The sequence below is a fragment of the Barbatula barbatula genome, assembly GCF_947034865.1.
Source record: "Barbatula barbatula genome assembly, chromosome: 8".
NCBI classification, from domain to species: domain Eukaryota; kingdom Metazoa; phylum Chordata; class Actinopteri; order Cypriniformes; family Nemacheilidae; genus Barbatula; species Barbatula barbatula.
The window spans coordinates 6,270,089-6,284,214 of NC_136771.1; the positions used below are offsets into that span (position 1 = coordinate 6,270,089).

At 44.6% G+C, this 14,126-nt stretch overlaps 1 protein-coding gene across 1 annotated transcript in view; it reads left to right on the top strand.

The window, feature by feature from the left end:
* tsga10 (testis specific, 10) overlaps positions 1-11,742 on the top strand; it is a gene marked incomplete at its 5' end in the record, with an annotated part of 34,852 nt that extends 23,110 nt beyond the window's left edge. Inside the window, 4 exons of the mRNA XM_079463335.1 lie at positions 10,587-10,789; positions 10,953-11,057; positions 11,229-11,402; positions 11,577-11,742. Coding sequence (XP_079319461.1) covers positions 10,587-10,789; positions 10,953-11,057; positions 11,229-11,402; positions 11,577-11,607 — 513 coding nt within the window. The 3' untranslated portion in view covers positions 11,608-11,742. The remainder of the gene's footprint in view (positions 1-10,586; positions 10,790-10,952; positions 11,058-11,228; positions 11,403-11,576) is intronic.
* Between the last annotated feature and the right edge of the window lie 2,384 nt (positions 11,743-14,126).

Below are 14,126 nucleotides of genomic sequence, written 5' to 3' on the forward strand. Positions count from 1 at the left end.
ATTTCACAGCTGCGATCTACAAGTCACGATTTTAGATCGACCCAGGTGGGACTTGAACCCACAATCCCCAGCTTCGGAGGCTGATACCTTATCCATTAGGCCACTGGGCCTCACAAAAGACAAAAGCTGGTTAGTCAGATCTGCAGATGTTACATCAGTAACTCATCAAAACTGCCTCTCATCCAAACCATGTTGTCTCAAATGGAGATGGGACAACCACAATCTGGCCTCAACAAATTGTCATACAGCATTTCACAGCTGCGATCTACAAGTCACGATTTTAGATCGACCCAGGTGGGACTTGAACCCACAATCCCCAGCTTCGGAGGCTGATACCTTATCCATTAGGCCACTGGGCCTCACAAATGACAAAAGCTGGTTAGTCAGATCTGCAGATGTTACAACAGTAACTCATCAAAACTGCCTCTCATCCAAACCATGTTGTCTCAAATGGAGATGGGACAACCACAATCTGGCCTCAACAAATTGTCATACAGCATTTCACAGCTGCGATCTACAAGTCACGATTTTAGATCGACCCAGGTGGGACTTGAACCCACAATCCCCAGCTTCGGAGGCTGATACCTTATCCATTAGGCCACTGGGCCTCACAAATGACAAAAGCTGGTTAGTAAGATCTAAACTGCCCCTCATACAAACCATGTTGTCTCAGATGGAGATGGGACAACCACAATCTGGCCTCAACAAATTGTCATAAAGCATTTCACATGCATTACCTTATCCATTAGGCCACTGGGCCTCATGAATGACAAAAGCTGGTTAGTAAGAACTGCAGATGTTACAACAGTAACTCATCAAAACTGCCCCTCATACAAACCATGTTGTCTCAGATAGAGATGGGACAACAACAATCTGGCCTCAACAAATTGTTATGCAGCATGTCACAGCTGTGATCTAAACATCAGCATTTACTTCGACCCAGGTGGGACTTGAACCCACAATCCCCAGCTTCGGAGGCTGATACCTTATCCATTAGGCCACTGGGCCTCACAAAAGACAAAAGCTGGTTAGTCAGATCTGCAGATGTTACAACAGTAACTCATCAAAACTGCCTCTCATCCAAACCATGTTGTCTCAAATGAAGATGGGACAACCACAATCTGGCCTCAACATATTGTCATGCAGCGTATCACAGCTGCGATCTACAGGTCACCCATTAGATCAACCCAGGTGGGACTTGAACCCACAATCCCCAGCTTCGGAGGCTGATACCTTATCCATTAGGCCACTGGGCCTCACAAATGACAAAAGCTGGTTAGTCAGATCTGCAGATGTTACAACAGTAACTCATCAAAACTGCCTCTCATCCAAACCATGTTGTCTCAAATGGAGATGGGACAACAACAATCTGGCCTCAACAAATTGTCATGCAGCGTATCACAGCTGCGATCTAAAGGTCACCATTTTAGATCGACCCAGGTGGGACTTGAACCCACAATCCCCAGCTTCGGAGGCTGATACCTTATCCATTAGGCCACTGGGCCACACAAATGACAAAGGCTGGTTAGTAAGATCCGCAGATGTTACAACAGTAACTCATCAAAACTGCCCCTCATACAAACCATGTTGTCTCAGATGGAGACGGGACAACCACAATCTGGCCTCAACAAATTGTTATGCAGCATGTCACAGCTGTGATCTATACATCAGCATTTAACTTCGACCCAGGTGGGACTTGAACCCACAATCCCCAGCTTCGGAGGCTGATACCTTATCCATTAGGCCACTGGGCCTCACAAAAGACATAAGCTGGTTAGTCAGATGTGCAGACGTTACAACAGTAACTCATCAAAACTGCCTCTCATACAAACCATGTTGTCTCAAATGGAGATGGGACAACCACAATCTGGCCTCAACAAATTGTCATACAGCATTTCACAGCTGCGATCTACAAGTCACGATTTTAGATCGACCCAGGTGGGACTTGAACCCACAATCCCCAGCTTCGGAGGCTGATACCTTATCCATTAGGCCACTGGGCCTCACAAAAGACAAAAGCTGGTTAGTCAGATCTGCAGATGTTACATCAGTAACTCATCAAAACTGCCTCTCATCCAAACCATGTTGTCTCAAATGGAGATGGGACAACCACAATCTGGCCTCAACAAATTGTCATACAGCATTTCACAGCTGCGATCTACAAGTCACGATTTTAGATCGACCCAGGTGGGACTTGAACCCACAATCCCCAGCTTCGGAGGCTGATACCTTATCCATTAGGCCACTGGGCCTCACAAATGACAAAAGCTGGTTAGTAAGATCTAAACTGCCCCTCATACAAACCATGTTGTCTCAGATGGAGATGGGACAACCACAATCTGGCCTCAACAAATTGTCATAAAGCATTTCACATGCATTACCTTATCCATTAGGCCACTGGGCCTCATGAATGACAAAAGCTGGTTAGTAAGAACTGCAGATGTTACAACAGTAACTCATCAAAACTGCCCCTCATACAAACCATGTTGTCTCAGATAGAGATGGGACAACAACAATCTGGCCTCAACAAATTGTTATGCAGCATGTCACAGCTGTGATCTAAACATCAGCATTTACTTCGACCCAGGTGGGACTTGAACCCACAATCCCCAGCTTCGGAGGCTGATACCTTATCCATTAGGCCACTGGGCCTCACAAAAGACAAAAGCTGGTTAGTCAGATCTGCAGATGTTACAACAGTAACTCATCAAAACTGCCTCTCATCCAAACCATGTTGTCTCAAATGAAGATGGGACAACCACAATCTGGCCTCAACATATTGTCATGCAGCGTATCACAGCTGCGATCTACAGGTCACCCATTAGATCAACCCAGGTGGGACTTGAACCCACAATCCCCAGCTTCGGAGGCTGATACCTTATCCATTAGGCCACTGGGCCTCACAAATGACAAAAGCTGGTTAGTCAGATCTGCAGATGTTACAACAGTAACTCATCAAAACTGCCTCTCATCCAAACCATGTTGTCTCAAATGGAGATGGGACAACAACAATCTGGCCTCAACAAATTGTCATGCAGCGTATCACAGCTGCGATCTAAAGGTCACCATTTTAGATCGACCCAGGTGGGACTTGAACCCACAATCCCCAGCTTCGGAGGCTGATACCTTATCCATTAGGCCACTGGGCCACACAAATGACAAAGGCTGGTTAGTAAGATCCGCAGATGTTACAACAGTAACTCATCAAAACTGCCCCTCATACAAACCATGTTGTCTCAGATGGAGATGGGACAACCACAATCTGGCCTCAACAAATTGTCATACAGCATTTCACAGCTGCGATCTACAAGTCACGATTTTAGATCGACCCAGGTGGGACTTGAACCCACAATCCCCAGCTTCGGAGGCTGATACCTTATCCATTAGGCCACTGGGCCTCACAAATGACAAAAGCTGGTTAGTAAGATCTAAACTGCCCCTCATACAAACCATGTTGTCTCAGATGGAGATGGGACAACCACAATCTGGCCTCAACAAATTGTCATAAAGCATTTCACATGCATTACCTTATCCATTAGGCCACTGGGCCACACAAATGACATAAGCTGGTTAGTCAGATCTGCAGATGTTACAACAGTAACTCATCAAAACTGCCTCTCATCCAAACCATGTTGTCTCAAATGGAGACGGGACATCCACAATCTGGCCTCAACAAATTGTCATACAGCATTTCACAGCTGTGATCTATACATCAGCATTTAACTTCGACCCAGGTGGGACTTGAACCCACAATTTGTGGGTGTGATCACAACTTACAACTAACAACTAACCCAGGTGGGACTTGAACCACAATCCCCAGCTTCGGAGGCTGATACCTTATCCATTAGGCCACTGGGCCTCACAAATGAAAAAAGCTGTTTAGTCAGATCTGCAGATGTTACAACAGTAACTCATCAAAACTGCCTCTCATCCAAACCATGTTGTCTCAAATGGAGACGGGACAACCACAATCTGGCCTCAACAAATTGTTATGCAGCATGTCACAGCTGTGATCTATACATCAGCATTTAACTTCGACCCAGGTGGGACTTGAACCCACAATCCCCAGCTTCGGAGGCTGATACCTTATCCATTAGGCCACTGGGCCTCACAAAAGACATAAGCTGGTTAGTCAGATGTGCAGACGTTACAACAGTAACTCATCAAAACTGCCTCTCATACAAACCATGTTGTCTCAAATGGAGATGGGACAACCACAATCTGGCCTCAACAAATTGTCATACAGCATTTCACAGCTGCGATCTACAAGTCACGATTTTAGATCGACCCAGGTGGGACTTGAACCCACAATCCCCAGCTTCGGAGGCTGATACCTTATCCATTAGGCCACTGGGCCTCACAAATGACAAAAGCTGGTTAGTCAGATCTGCAGATGTTACAACAGTAACTCATCAAAACTGCCTCTCATACAAACCATGTTGTCTCAAATGGAGATGGGACAACAACAATCTGGCCTCAACAAATTGTTATGCAGCATGTCACAGCTGTGATCTAAACATCAGCATTTACTTCGACCCAGGTGAGACTTGAACCCACAATCCCCAGCTTTGGAGGCTGATACCTTATCCATTAGGCCACTGGGCCAGACAAATGACAATTAGTAAGATCTGCAGATGTTACAACAGTAAATCATCAAAACTGCCCCTCATACAAACCATGTTGTCTCAAATGGAGATGGGACAACCACAATCTGGCCTCAACAAATTGTCATGCAGCGTATCACAGCTGCGATCTAAAGGTCACCATTTGAGATCGACCCAGGTGGGACTTGAACCCACAATCCCCAGCTTCGGAGGCTGATACCTTATCCATTAGGCCACTGGGCCAAACAAATGACAAAAGCTGGTTAGTAAGATCTGCAGATGTTACAACAGTAACTCATCAAAACTGCCCCTCATACAAACCATGTTGTCTCAGATGGAGATGGGACAACCACAATCTGGCCTCAACAAATTGTTTTGCAGCATGTCACAGCTGTGATCTAAACATCAGCATTTAACTTCGACCCAGGTGGGACTTGAACCCACAATCCCCAGCTTCGGAGGCTGATACCTTATCCATTAGGCCACTGGGCCTCACAAAAGACAAAAGCTGGTTAGTCAGATCTGCAGATGTTACAACAGTAACTCATCAAAACTGCCTCTCATCCAAACCATGTTGTCTCAAATGAAGATGGGACAACCACAATCTGGCCTCAACATATTGTCATGCAGCGTATCACAGCTGCGATCTACAGGTCACCCATTAGATCAACCCAGGTGGGACTTGAACCCACAATCCCCAGCTTCGGAGGCTGATACCTTATCCATTAGGCCACTGGGCCTCACAAATGACAAAAGCTGGTTAGTCAGATCTGCAGATGTTACAACAGTAACTCATCAAAACTGCCTCTCATCCAAACCATGTTGTCTCAAATGGAGATGGGACAACAACAATCTGGCCTCAACAAATTGTCATGCAGCGTATCACAGCTGCGATCTAAAGGTCACCATTTTAGATCGACCCAGGTGGGACTTGAACCCACAATCCCCAGCTTCGGAGGCTGATACCTTATCCATTAGGCCACTGGGCCACACAAATGACAAAGGCTGGTTAGTAAGATCCGCAGATGTTACAACAGTAACTCATCAAAACTGCCCCTCATACAAACCATGTTGTCTCAGATGGAGATGGGACAACCACAATCTGGCCTCAACAAATTGTCATACAGCATTTCACAGCTGCGATCTACAAGTCACGATTTTAGATCGACCCAGGTGGGACTTGAACCCACAATCCCCAGCTTCGGAGGCTGATACCTTATCCATTAGGCCACTGGGCCTCACAAATGACAAAAGCTGGTTAGTAAGATCTAAACTGCCCCTCATACAAACCATGTTGTCTCAGATGGAGATGGGACAACCACAATCTGGCCTCAACAAATTGTCATAAAGCATTTCACATGCATTACCTTATCCATTAGGCCACTGGGCCACACAAATGACATAAGCTGGTTAGTCAGATCTGCAGATGTTACAACAGTAACTCATCAAAACTGCCTCTCATCCAAACCATGTTGTCTCAAATGGAGACGGGACATCCACAATCTGGCCTCAACAAATTGTCATACAGCATTTCACAGCTGTGATCTATACATCAGCATTTAACTTCGACCCAGGTGGGACTTGAACCCACAATTTGTGGGTGTGATCACAACTTACAACTAACAACTAACCCAGGTGGGACTTGAACCACAATCCCCAGCTTCGGAGGCTGATACCTTATCCATTAGGCCACTGGGCCTCACAAATGAAAAAAGCTGTTTAGTCAGATCTGCAGATGTTACAACAGTAACTCATCAAAACTGCCTCTCATCCAAACCATGTTGTCTCAAATGGAGACGGGACAACCACAATCTGGCCTCAACAAATTGTTATGCAGCATGTCACAGCTGTGATCTATACATCAGCATTTAACTTCGACCCAGGTGGGACTTGAACCCACAATCCCCAGCTTCGGAGGCTGATACCTTATCCATTAGGCCACTGGGCCTCACAAAAGACATAAGCTGGTTAGTCAGATGTGCAGACGTTACAACAGTAACTCATCAAAACTGCCTCTCATACAAACCATGTTGTCTCAAATGGAGATGGGACAACCACAATCTGGCCTCAACAAATTGTCATACAGCATTTCACAGCTGCGATCTACAAGTCACGATTTTAGATCGACCCAGGTGGGACTTGAACCCACAATCCCCAGCTTCGGAGGCTGATACCTTATCCATTAGGCCACTGGGCCTCACAAAAGACAAAAGCTGGTTAGTCAGATCTGCAGATGTTACATCAGTAACTCATCAAAACTGCCTCTCATCCAAACCATGTTGTCTCAAATGGAGATGGGACAACCACAATCTGGCCTCAACAAATTGTCATACAGCATTTCACAGCTGCGATCTACAAGTCACGATTTTAGATCGACCCAGGTGGGACTTGAACCCACAATCCCCAGCTTCGGAGGCTGATACCTTATCCATTAGGCCACTGGGCCTCACAAATGACAAAAGCTGGTTAGTCAGATCTGCAGATGTTACAACAGTAACTCATCAAAACTGCCTCTCATCCAAACCATGTTGTCTCAAATGGAGATGGGACAACAACAATCTGGCCTCAACAAATTGTCATGCAGCGTATCACAGCTGCGATCTAAAGGTCACCATTTTAGATCGACCCAGGTGGGACTTGAACCCACAATCCCCAGCTTCGGAGGCTGATACCTTATCCATTAGGCCACTGGGCCTCACAAATGACAAAAGCTGGTTAGTAAGATCTAAACTGCCCCTCATACAAACCATGTTGTCTCAGATGGAGATGGGACAACCACAATCTGGCCTCAACAAATTGTCATAAAGCATTTCACATGCATTACCTTATCCATTAGGCCACTGGGCCTCATGAATGACAAAAGCTGGTTAGTAAGAACTGCAGATGTTACAACAGTAACTCATCAAAACTGCCCCTCATACAAACCATGTTGTCTCAGATGGAGATGGGACAACCACAATCTGGCCTCAACAAATTGTCATGCAGCGTATGCTGGTTAGTAAGATCTGGTTACTAAGCTAGTTAGTAATGCTGGTTAGTAAGATCTGCAGATGTTACAACAGTAACTCATCAAAACTGCCCCTCATACAAACCATGTTGTCTCAGATGGAGATGGGACAACCACAATCTGGCCTCAACAAATTGTCATACAGCATTTCACAGCTGTGATCACAATTTACAACTAACCCAGGTGGGACTTGAACCCACAATCCCCAGCTTCGGAGGCTGATACCTTATCCATTAGGCCACTGGGCCTCACAAATGACAAAAGCTGGTTAGTCAGATCTGCAGATGTTACAACAGTAACTCATCAAAACTGCCTCTCATACAAACCATGTTGTCTCAAATGGAGATGGGACAACAACAATCTGGCCTCAACAAATTGTTATGCAGCATGTCACAGCTGTGATCTAAACATCAGCATTTACTTCGACCCAGGTGAGACTTGAACCCACAATCCCCAGCTTTGGAGGCTGATACCTTATCCATTAGGCCACTGGGCCAGACAAATGACAATTAGTAAGATCTGCAGATGTTACAACAGTAAATCATCAAAACTGCCCCTCATACAAACCATGTTGTCTCAAATGGAGATGGGACAACCACAATCTGGCCTCAACAAATTGTCATGCAGCGTATCACAGCTGCGATCTAAAGGTCACCATTTGAGATCGACCCAGGTGGGACTTGAACCCACAATCCCCAGCTTCGGAGGCTGATACCTTATCCATTAGGCCACTGGGCCAAACAAATGACAAAAGCTGGTTAGTAAGATCTGCAGATGTTACAACAGTAACTCATCAAAACTGCCCCTCATACAAACCATGTTGTCTCAGATGGAGATGGGACAACCACAATCTGGCCTCAACAAATTGTCATGCAGCGTATCACAGCTGGGATCTAAAGGTCACCATTTTAGATCGACCCAGGTGGGACTTGAACCCACAATCCCCAGCTTCGGAGGCTGATACCTTATCCATTAGGCCACTGGGCCAAACAAATGTCAAAAGCTGGTTAGTAAGATCTGCAGATGTTACAACAGTAACTCATCAAAACTGCCCCTCATACAAACCATGTTGTCTCAGATGGAGATGGGACAACCACAATCTGGCCTCAACAAATTGTTTTGCAGCATGTCACAGCTGTGATCTAAACATCAGCATTTAACTTCGACCCAGGTGGGACTTGAACCCACAATCCCCAGCTTCGGAGGCTGATACCTTATCCATTAGGCCACTGGGCCTCACAAAAGACAAAAGCTGGTTAGTCAGATCTGCAGATGTTACAACAGTCACTCATCAAAACTGCCTCTCATCCAAACCATGTTGTCTCAAATGAAGATGGGACAACCACAATCTGGCCTCAACATATTGTCATGCAGCGTATCACAGCTGCGATCTACAGGTCACCCATTAGATCGACCAAGGTGGGAGTTGAACCCACAATCCCCAGCTTCGGAGGCTGATACCTTATCCATTAGGCCACTGGGCCTCACAAATGACAAAAGCTGGTTAGTCAGATCTGCAGATGTTACAACAGTAACTCATCAAAACTGCCTCTCATCCAAACCATGTTGTCTCAAATGGAGATGGGACAACAACAATCTGGCCTCAACAAATTGTCATGCAGCGTATCACAGCTGCGATCTAAAGGTCACCATTTTAGATCGACCCAGGTGGGACTTGAACCCACAATCCCCAGCTTCGGAGGCTGATACCTTATCCATTAGGCCACTGGGCCACACAAATGACAAAAGCTGGTTAGTAAGATCCGCAGATGTTACAACAGTAACTCATCAAAACTGCCCCTCATACAAACCATGTTGTCTCAGATGGAGATGGGACAACCACAATCTGGCCTCAACAAATTGTCATACAGCATTTCACAGCTGCGATCTACAAGTCACGATTTTAGATCGACCCAGGTGGGACTTGAACCCACAATCCCCAGCTTCGGAGGCTGATACCTTATCCATTAGGCCACTGGGCCTCACAAATGACAAAAGCTGGTTAGTCAGATCTGCAGATGTTACAACAGTAACTCATCAAAACTGCCTCTCATCCAAACCATGTTGTCTCAAATGGAGATGGGACAACAACAATCTGGCCTCAACAAATTGTCATGCAGCGTATCACAGCTGCGATCTAAAGGTCACCATTTTAGATCGACCCAGGTGGGACTTGAACCCACAATCCCCAGCTTCGGAGGCTGATTCCTTATCCATTAGGCCACTGGGCCACACAAATGACAAAAGCTGGTTAGTAAGATCCGCAGATGTTACAACAGTAACTCATCAAAACTGCCCCTCATACAAACCATGTTGTCTCAGATGGAGATGGGAAAACCACAATCTGGCCTCAACAAATTGTCATAAAGCATTTCACAGCTGTGATCACAATTTACAACTAACCCAGGTGGGACTTGAACCCTCAATCCCCAGCTTCGGAGGCTGACACCTTATCCATCAGGCCACTGGGCCTCACGCATGACAACAGCTGGTTAGTCAGATACCCAGATGTAACTCATCAAAAGTGCACAGACACAGATGTGACAACAACAATCTGGCCACAACAACGTGGGGAGCACAGGTGGGTCCTGTCCCACCACTTTTTGGAAGAAATTAAAAAATGCTTGCTGTTGCAGAAGGTCTGTATTTTTTAGTCTCATAAACATAAAAAACCTTGAGGAAAATGTAGGACGCATCGCTTTCTCACCATCTCCTGTTGCTCATACTCGTAATTTAAGGAAGACAGAGAGGCACGACTCCGGAAACGCAGCCAGTATAAAAACGCGGCCACTACGTCAGACTCTGTACTTCCGCTCAATTTCAGTTCGCTTCTGTACTCAGTCTGATATAGCAAACCATCTCCCAGATTATACAATATGCGAATAACATTTTTCTAAAAACATGAAGGATCAGTGAATTGTGAACAACCAACAGTATAGAATGGTCATGTAAGTCATTTGTGTTCATACATATAGGTGCAGCATGAGCTACAATCATGTCAATCTGAGGTGGTACTGTTGCAGAAAAAGCTGGCCAGTGAGCGTCTGTCTGTTCAGAGTCTGGAGAGCCTGCTGGTGTCTGCACGAGAAGTCGAACTTCAGAGACAGCTCACCTCTCAAGAACGAAAGTCTGAAATACAAAAACTCAGGGACAAACTTAGCATGGCTGACAGCAAAGTGTGAGTGTACAGGCACACACACATAATTAGACTTAAAAGACACATGTATACTGTATTAGTTTTGAATACTCGGAAGTAAAACATGAGTGTTTATGTTTTGAAGAATGTTAATCTCCTCTTCTCTTTCTTCCGTCCCTCTTCATTTGAATTCCTTTCTTTCTAGGAGTTCTCAGAGCAGGGACATGGTTCAGCTGAGGACACGGTCGACCCAGCTAGAAGCAGATCTTGACATGACGAAGAGACACCTGTCCACTGAGCGATTTGAAAGGTAATACTTTAAGGATTCATTGCTTATTTCAAATTAAAAGATCATTGTTAAAGTAACTGAAGGTGTAAGATGTCCCTTTCTTAGTGTTTTCTTCCTTTGTTTTTGGCTCTAAGTCAATACGTACTTAATTAGTATATCCATTCTCACTCTCTCGCTCCCTCTCTCTCTCAGGGAACGTGCAGTACAGGAACTGCGCAGACTGGGTCTCTCCCCTGTCTTTTCTTCCACTTTGCGTGACTCATCCACATTACGTCATCGTTCTCTGAGCCCTCAGAGATCCTTTTCACCAGAACGCTCTCATCAAAGCTCAGCGGACCCTCTGCTTATGTCACACTACCCAGACAGGTGTTCTCACCTGCAAACTAGTGCATACACCTTTTCTCCTGTGTGATGTGATATCTTTAATTGTGTACTATTTATACATTTGTACTTGTGTTGTGTTTGCCATTAGTTGGTAGTTTTGCATGAGTTGGCGCTTAGTTTGTAACACATTGTTTGTCTTTTCCTTATTTCTTACAGGAGTTTGTCCTTCAAGGAACTTTATCACTGAGTTTTACAACACAAGTATTTTTGTGGGGAGTATTTTGGACGGAATTCTGTCTGAAGAAATTTACAGTCTCATTTGTTAAATTAATAAAATTTACTGTGATTTCATGGTCATATACTTCAATAAACAAATTAATGCATTTTTGTTGACATTAGATTTAAAAATAAAACAAATTAGTTTGATTGATTTTGTTAAAGCAACACTATAGAACTTTTGCTCATGGGTTCCCCAATGTGGTTGTTAAGTGCAATTAAGTTACAGATTGAGTAAATTATTACAGATGAATTTGTTTACTAAGCTGATGGAACCGGCGAATGCAGCAACGTTGTTTGGAAACCATATTACACTCTTCCGCAGGCAGGGGTTGGGTCGTCATGTAATGATCTGCTTCTGTACCGACACGAACACGGAGCTTACAGGGACCCGTTTCAATAAGGAGGTTCAAGCAACACTGAGTTAAAATATGAACTCTGAGTTGATTTACTCAGATAATCGCTACTCTGAGTTTTCTGTTTCAGAACAGCTGGTTTCAATGAGTTCAATCCACTCTTAGTAAGTTCACTCAAGGTTACGTGTGTTCATCACGGCTTTAAAAAGCCATCATCAATTGAGCGAAGATAACATGATTCACCATGGCAACACCACGTGACAAAAAGCGTTCCGTTTATTTCTCGCAGTCGAATTGGAGGCACTATATATATGTGTATATATACACATTTACATGTAAGATATACATATATATATATATATATATATATATATATAAACACATATATACCTTCGATTTTTGTCATAGGTGCAATCCTTCTGCAATAAAAAGAACATGGCAGCAGCTGAAAATAAAATATAAAAACATCATTCAGTCCGGTGAGTTTAAATGCTCTTGCTTGTAGGATGCCTGACTGGGAAATGCTTGATATATTTAATAAACTGGCTTTGAAAGTTATGAGGATATGAGAACCGAGCACTGTGGCTATAGAAGACAAAAAACTGGCCATGCTTGCCCCTGCTCCAGCTGTGTGTAACGGAGTGAAGAGCTGTGCAGTGTGTAAGCCTCACTCCCTGACCAACAGACAGAGACGCTCTACGGCTCATCGTTAGAACGCCCGTCTCCCATTCGGGCCAACGTCGGTTCGAAGACCGCGCGAGTGGGACCGGCTACATGTGCACCCAATCACATTGGGAAATCCTTAAGGGTATTTGAATTATTAGCTACTTCCAGAGGTGGCAGCAAGACCACATTTATTTGATCAGCTTATTCAGAAAGGCGTTCACCATTCACCTGCAATCCTATGAACCTCCTCTTTGATGGCTCTCACAGGAGGCTTAACACAAATGTATAAAAAGTGCTTGAGAGCGATTCACACTTTTCTTACTGCTCTGCATACAGTTGCCTTGCTCACGTGTTCTGCATCGGTGTTATAAAGAAAGCTTCCGTAAGCAAAGAAACGTAACCATAAAAATAATCTGCTCAGATGTAAGAGTGCATTCATGAGAGAGGTTTGTGATGTAAGGATGAAGCAGATTGTGAATATATTTAATGGACTGTAAAAAAAACTGTATCGCTCAAATAAAAAATCCTCCGGATATGATAAAACATCCAAACGGGGCTTCACCATATATTCTCTACCGACGTAAATTTAACTCTCTCCAAATGAATGCAGCTTCCTCATCTACGGGTACTGAATAAACGGACATTTAATGTCTGTGTTATAAACTTGTGCGCGATTAAGGAAAACGATTGAAAAAACAAACGCCGTAGGCAAGTTCAACACCGCTCGCGCTTCTAAAAGGGGCGGAGATTGAAACAAACCTCGGGTTAGTGGAATAAAACCTGCTCCAGACCAGGTTAGGTTCACAGAGTAGGTTACTATGGTTACTCACTCTAAGTATAATATACCTTGATTACTGAAACGGGCTTGACTTACCCCGCGGTCACGGGTTTGATATACCTCGCGTTCTGAAACTGAAAACCCAGAGTATCCCGTTTTCTGGGGTTAACTTACTCTGAGTTTGCACTTACCCTGCTTTCTGAAACGGGTCCCCGGTGTGGTTGTAGCTGCTAGGGATGCACAGCTACCATTTTTAAAGACGGAGTATGAGTTCCGATATTTGTTTCTGGTACTCGCAGATACCGATGCCAGTGCCAATGCCTGTACCTTCTTAAAACGCAGTGAGACTAATAAAAAGGGAATAGCTCATAGGCGTAATTTGCAGGTGGGACATGTCCCCACCACTTTTTGGAAGAAATTAAGACATGCTTGCGGTTGCAGAAGGTGTGTATTGACATCAAAAACTTGTGGAAAATGCAGGACGCGTCGCTTTCTCCCGTTGCTCGTACTCGTAATTTAAGAAAGACAGAGAGCCGCGACTCTGGAAACGCGGCAAGAAAGCGTGCATCATTCGCGCTTGCTTGTGCATCCAGTGTCCAAGCTAGCCTGCCTACGTCAGACTTCCTACTTCCGCTCAATTTCAGTTCGCTTCTGTACTCAGTCTGATATAGCAAACCATCTTCCAGAATA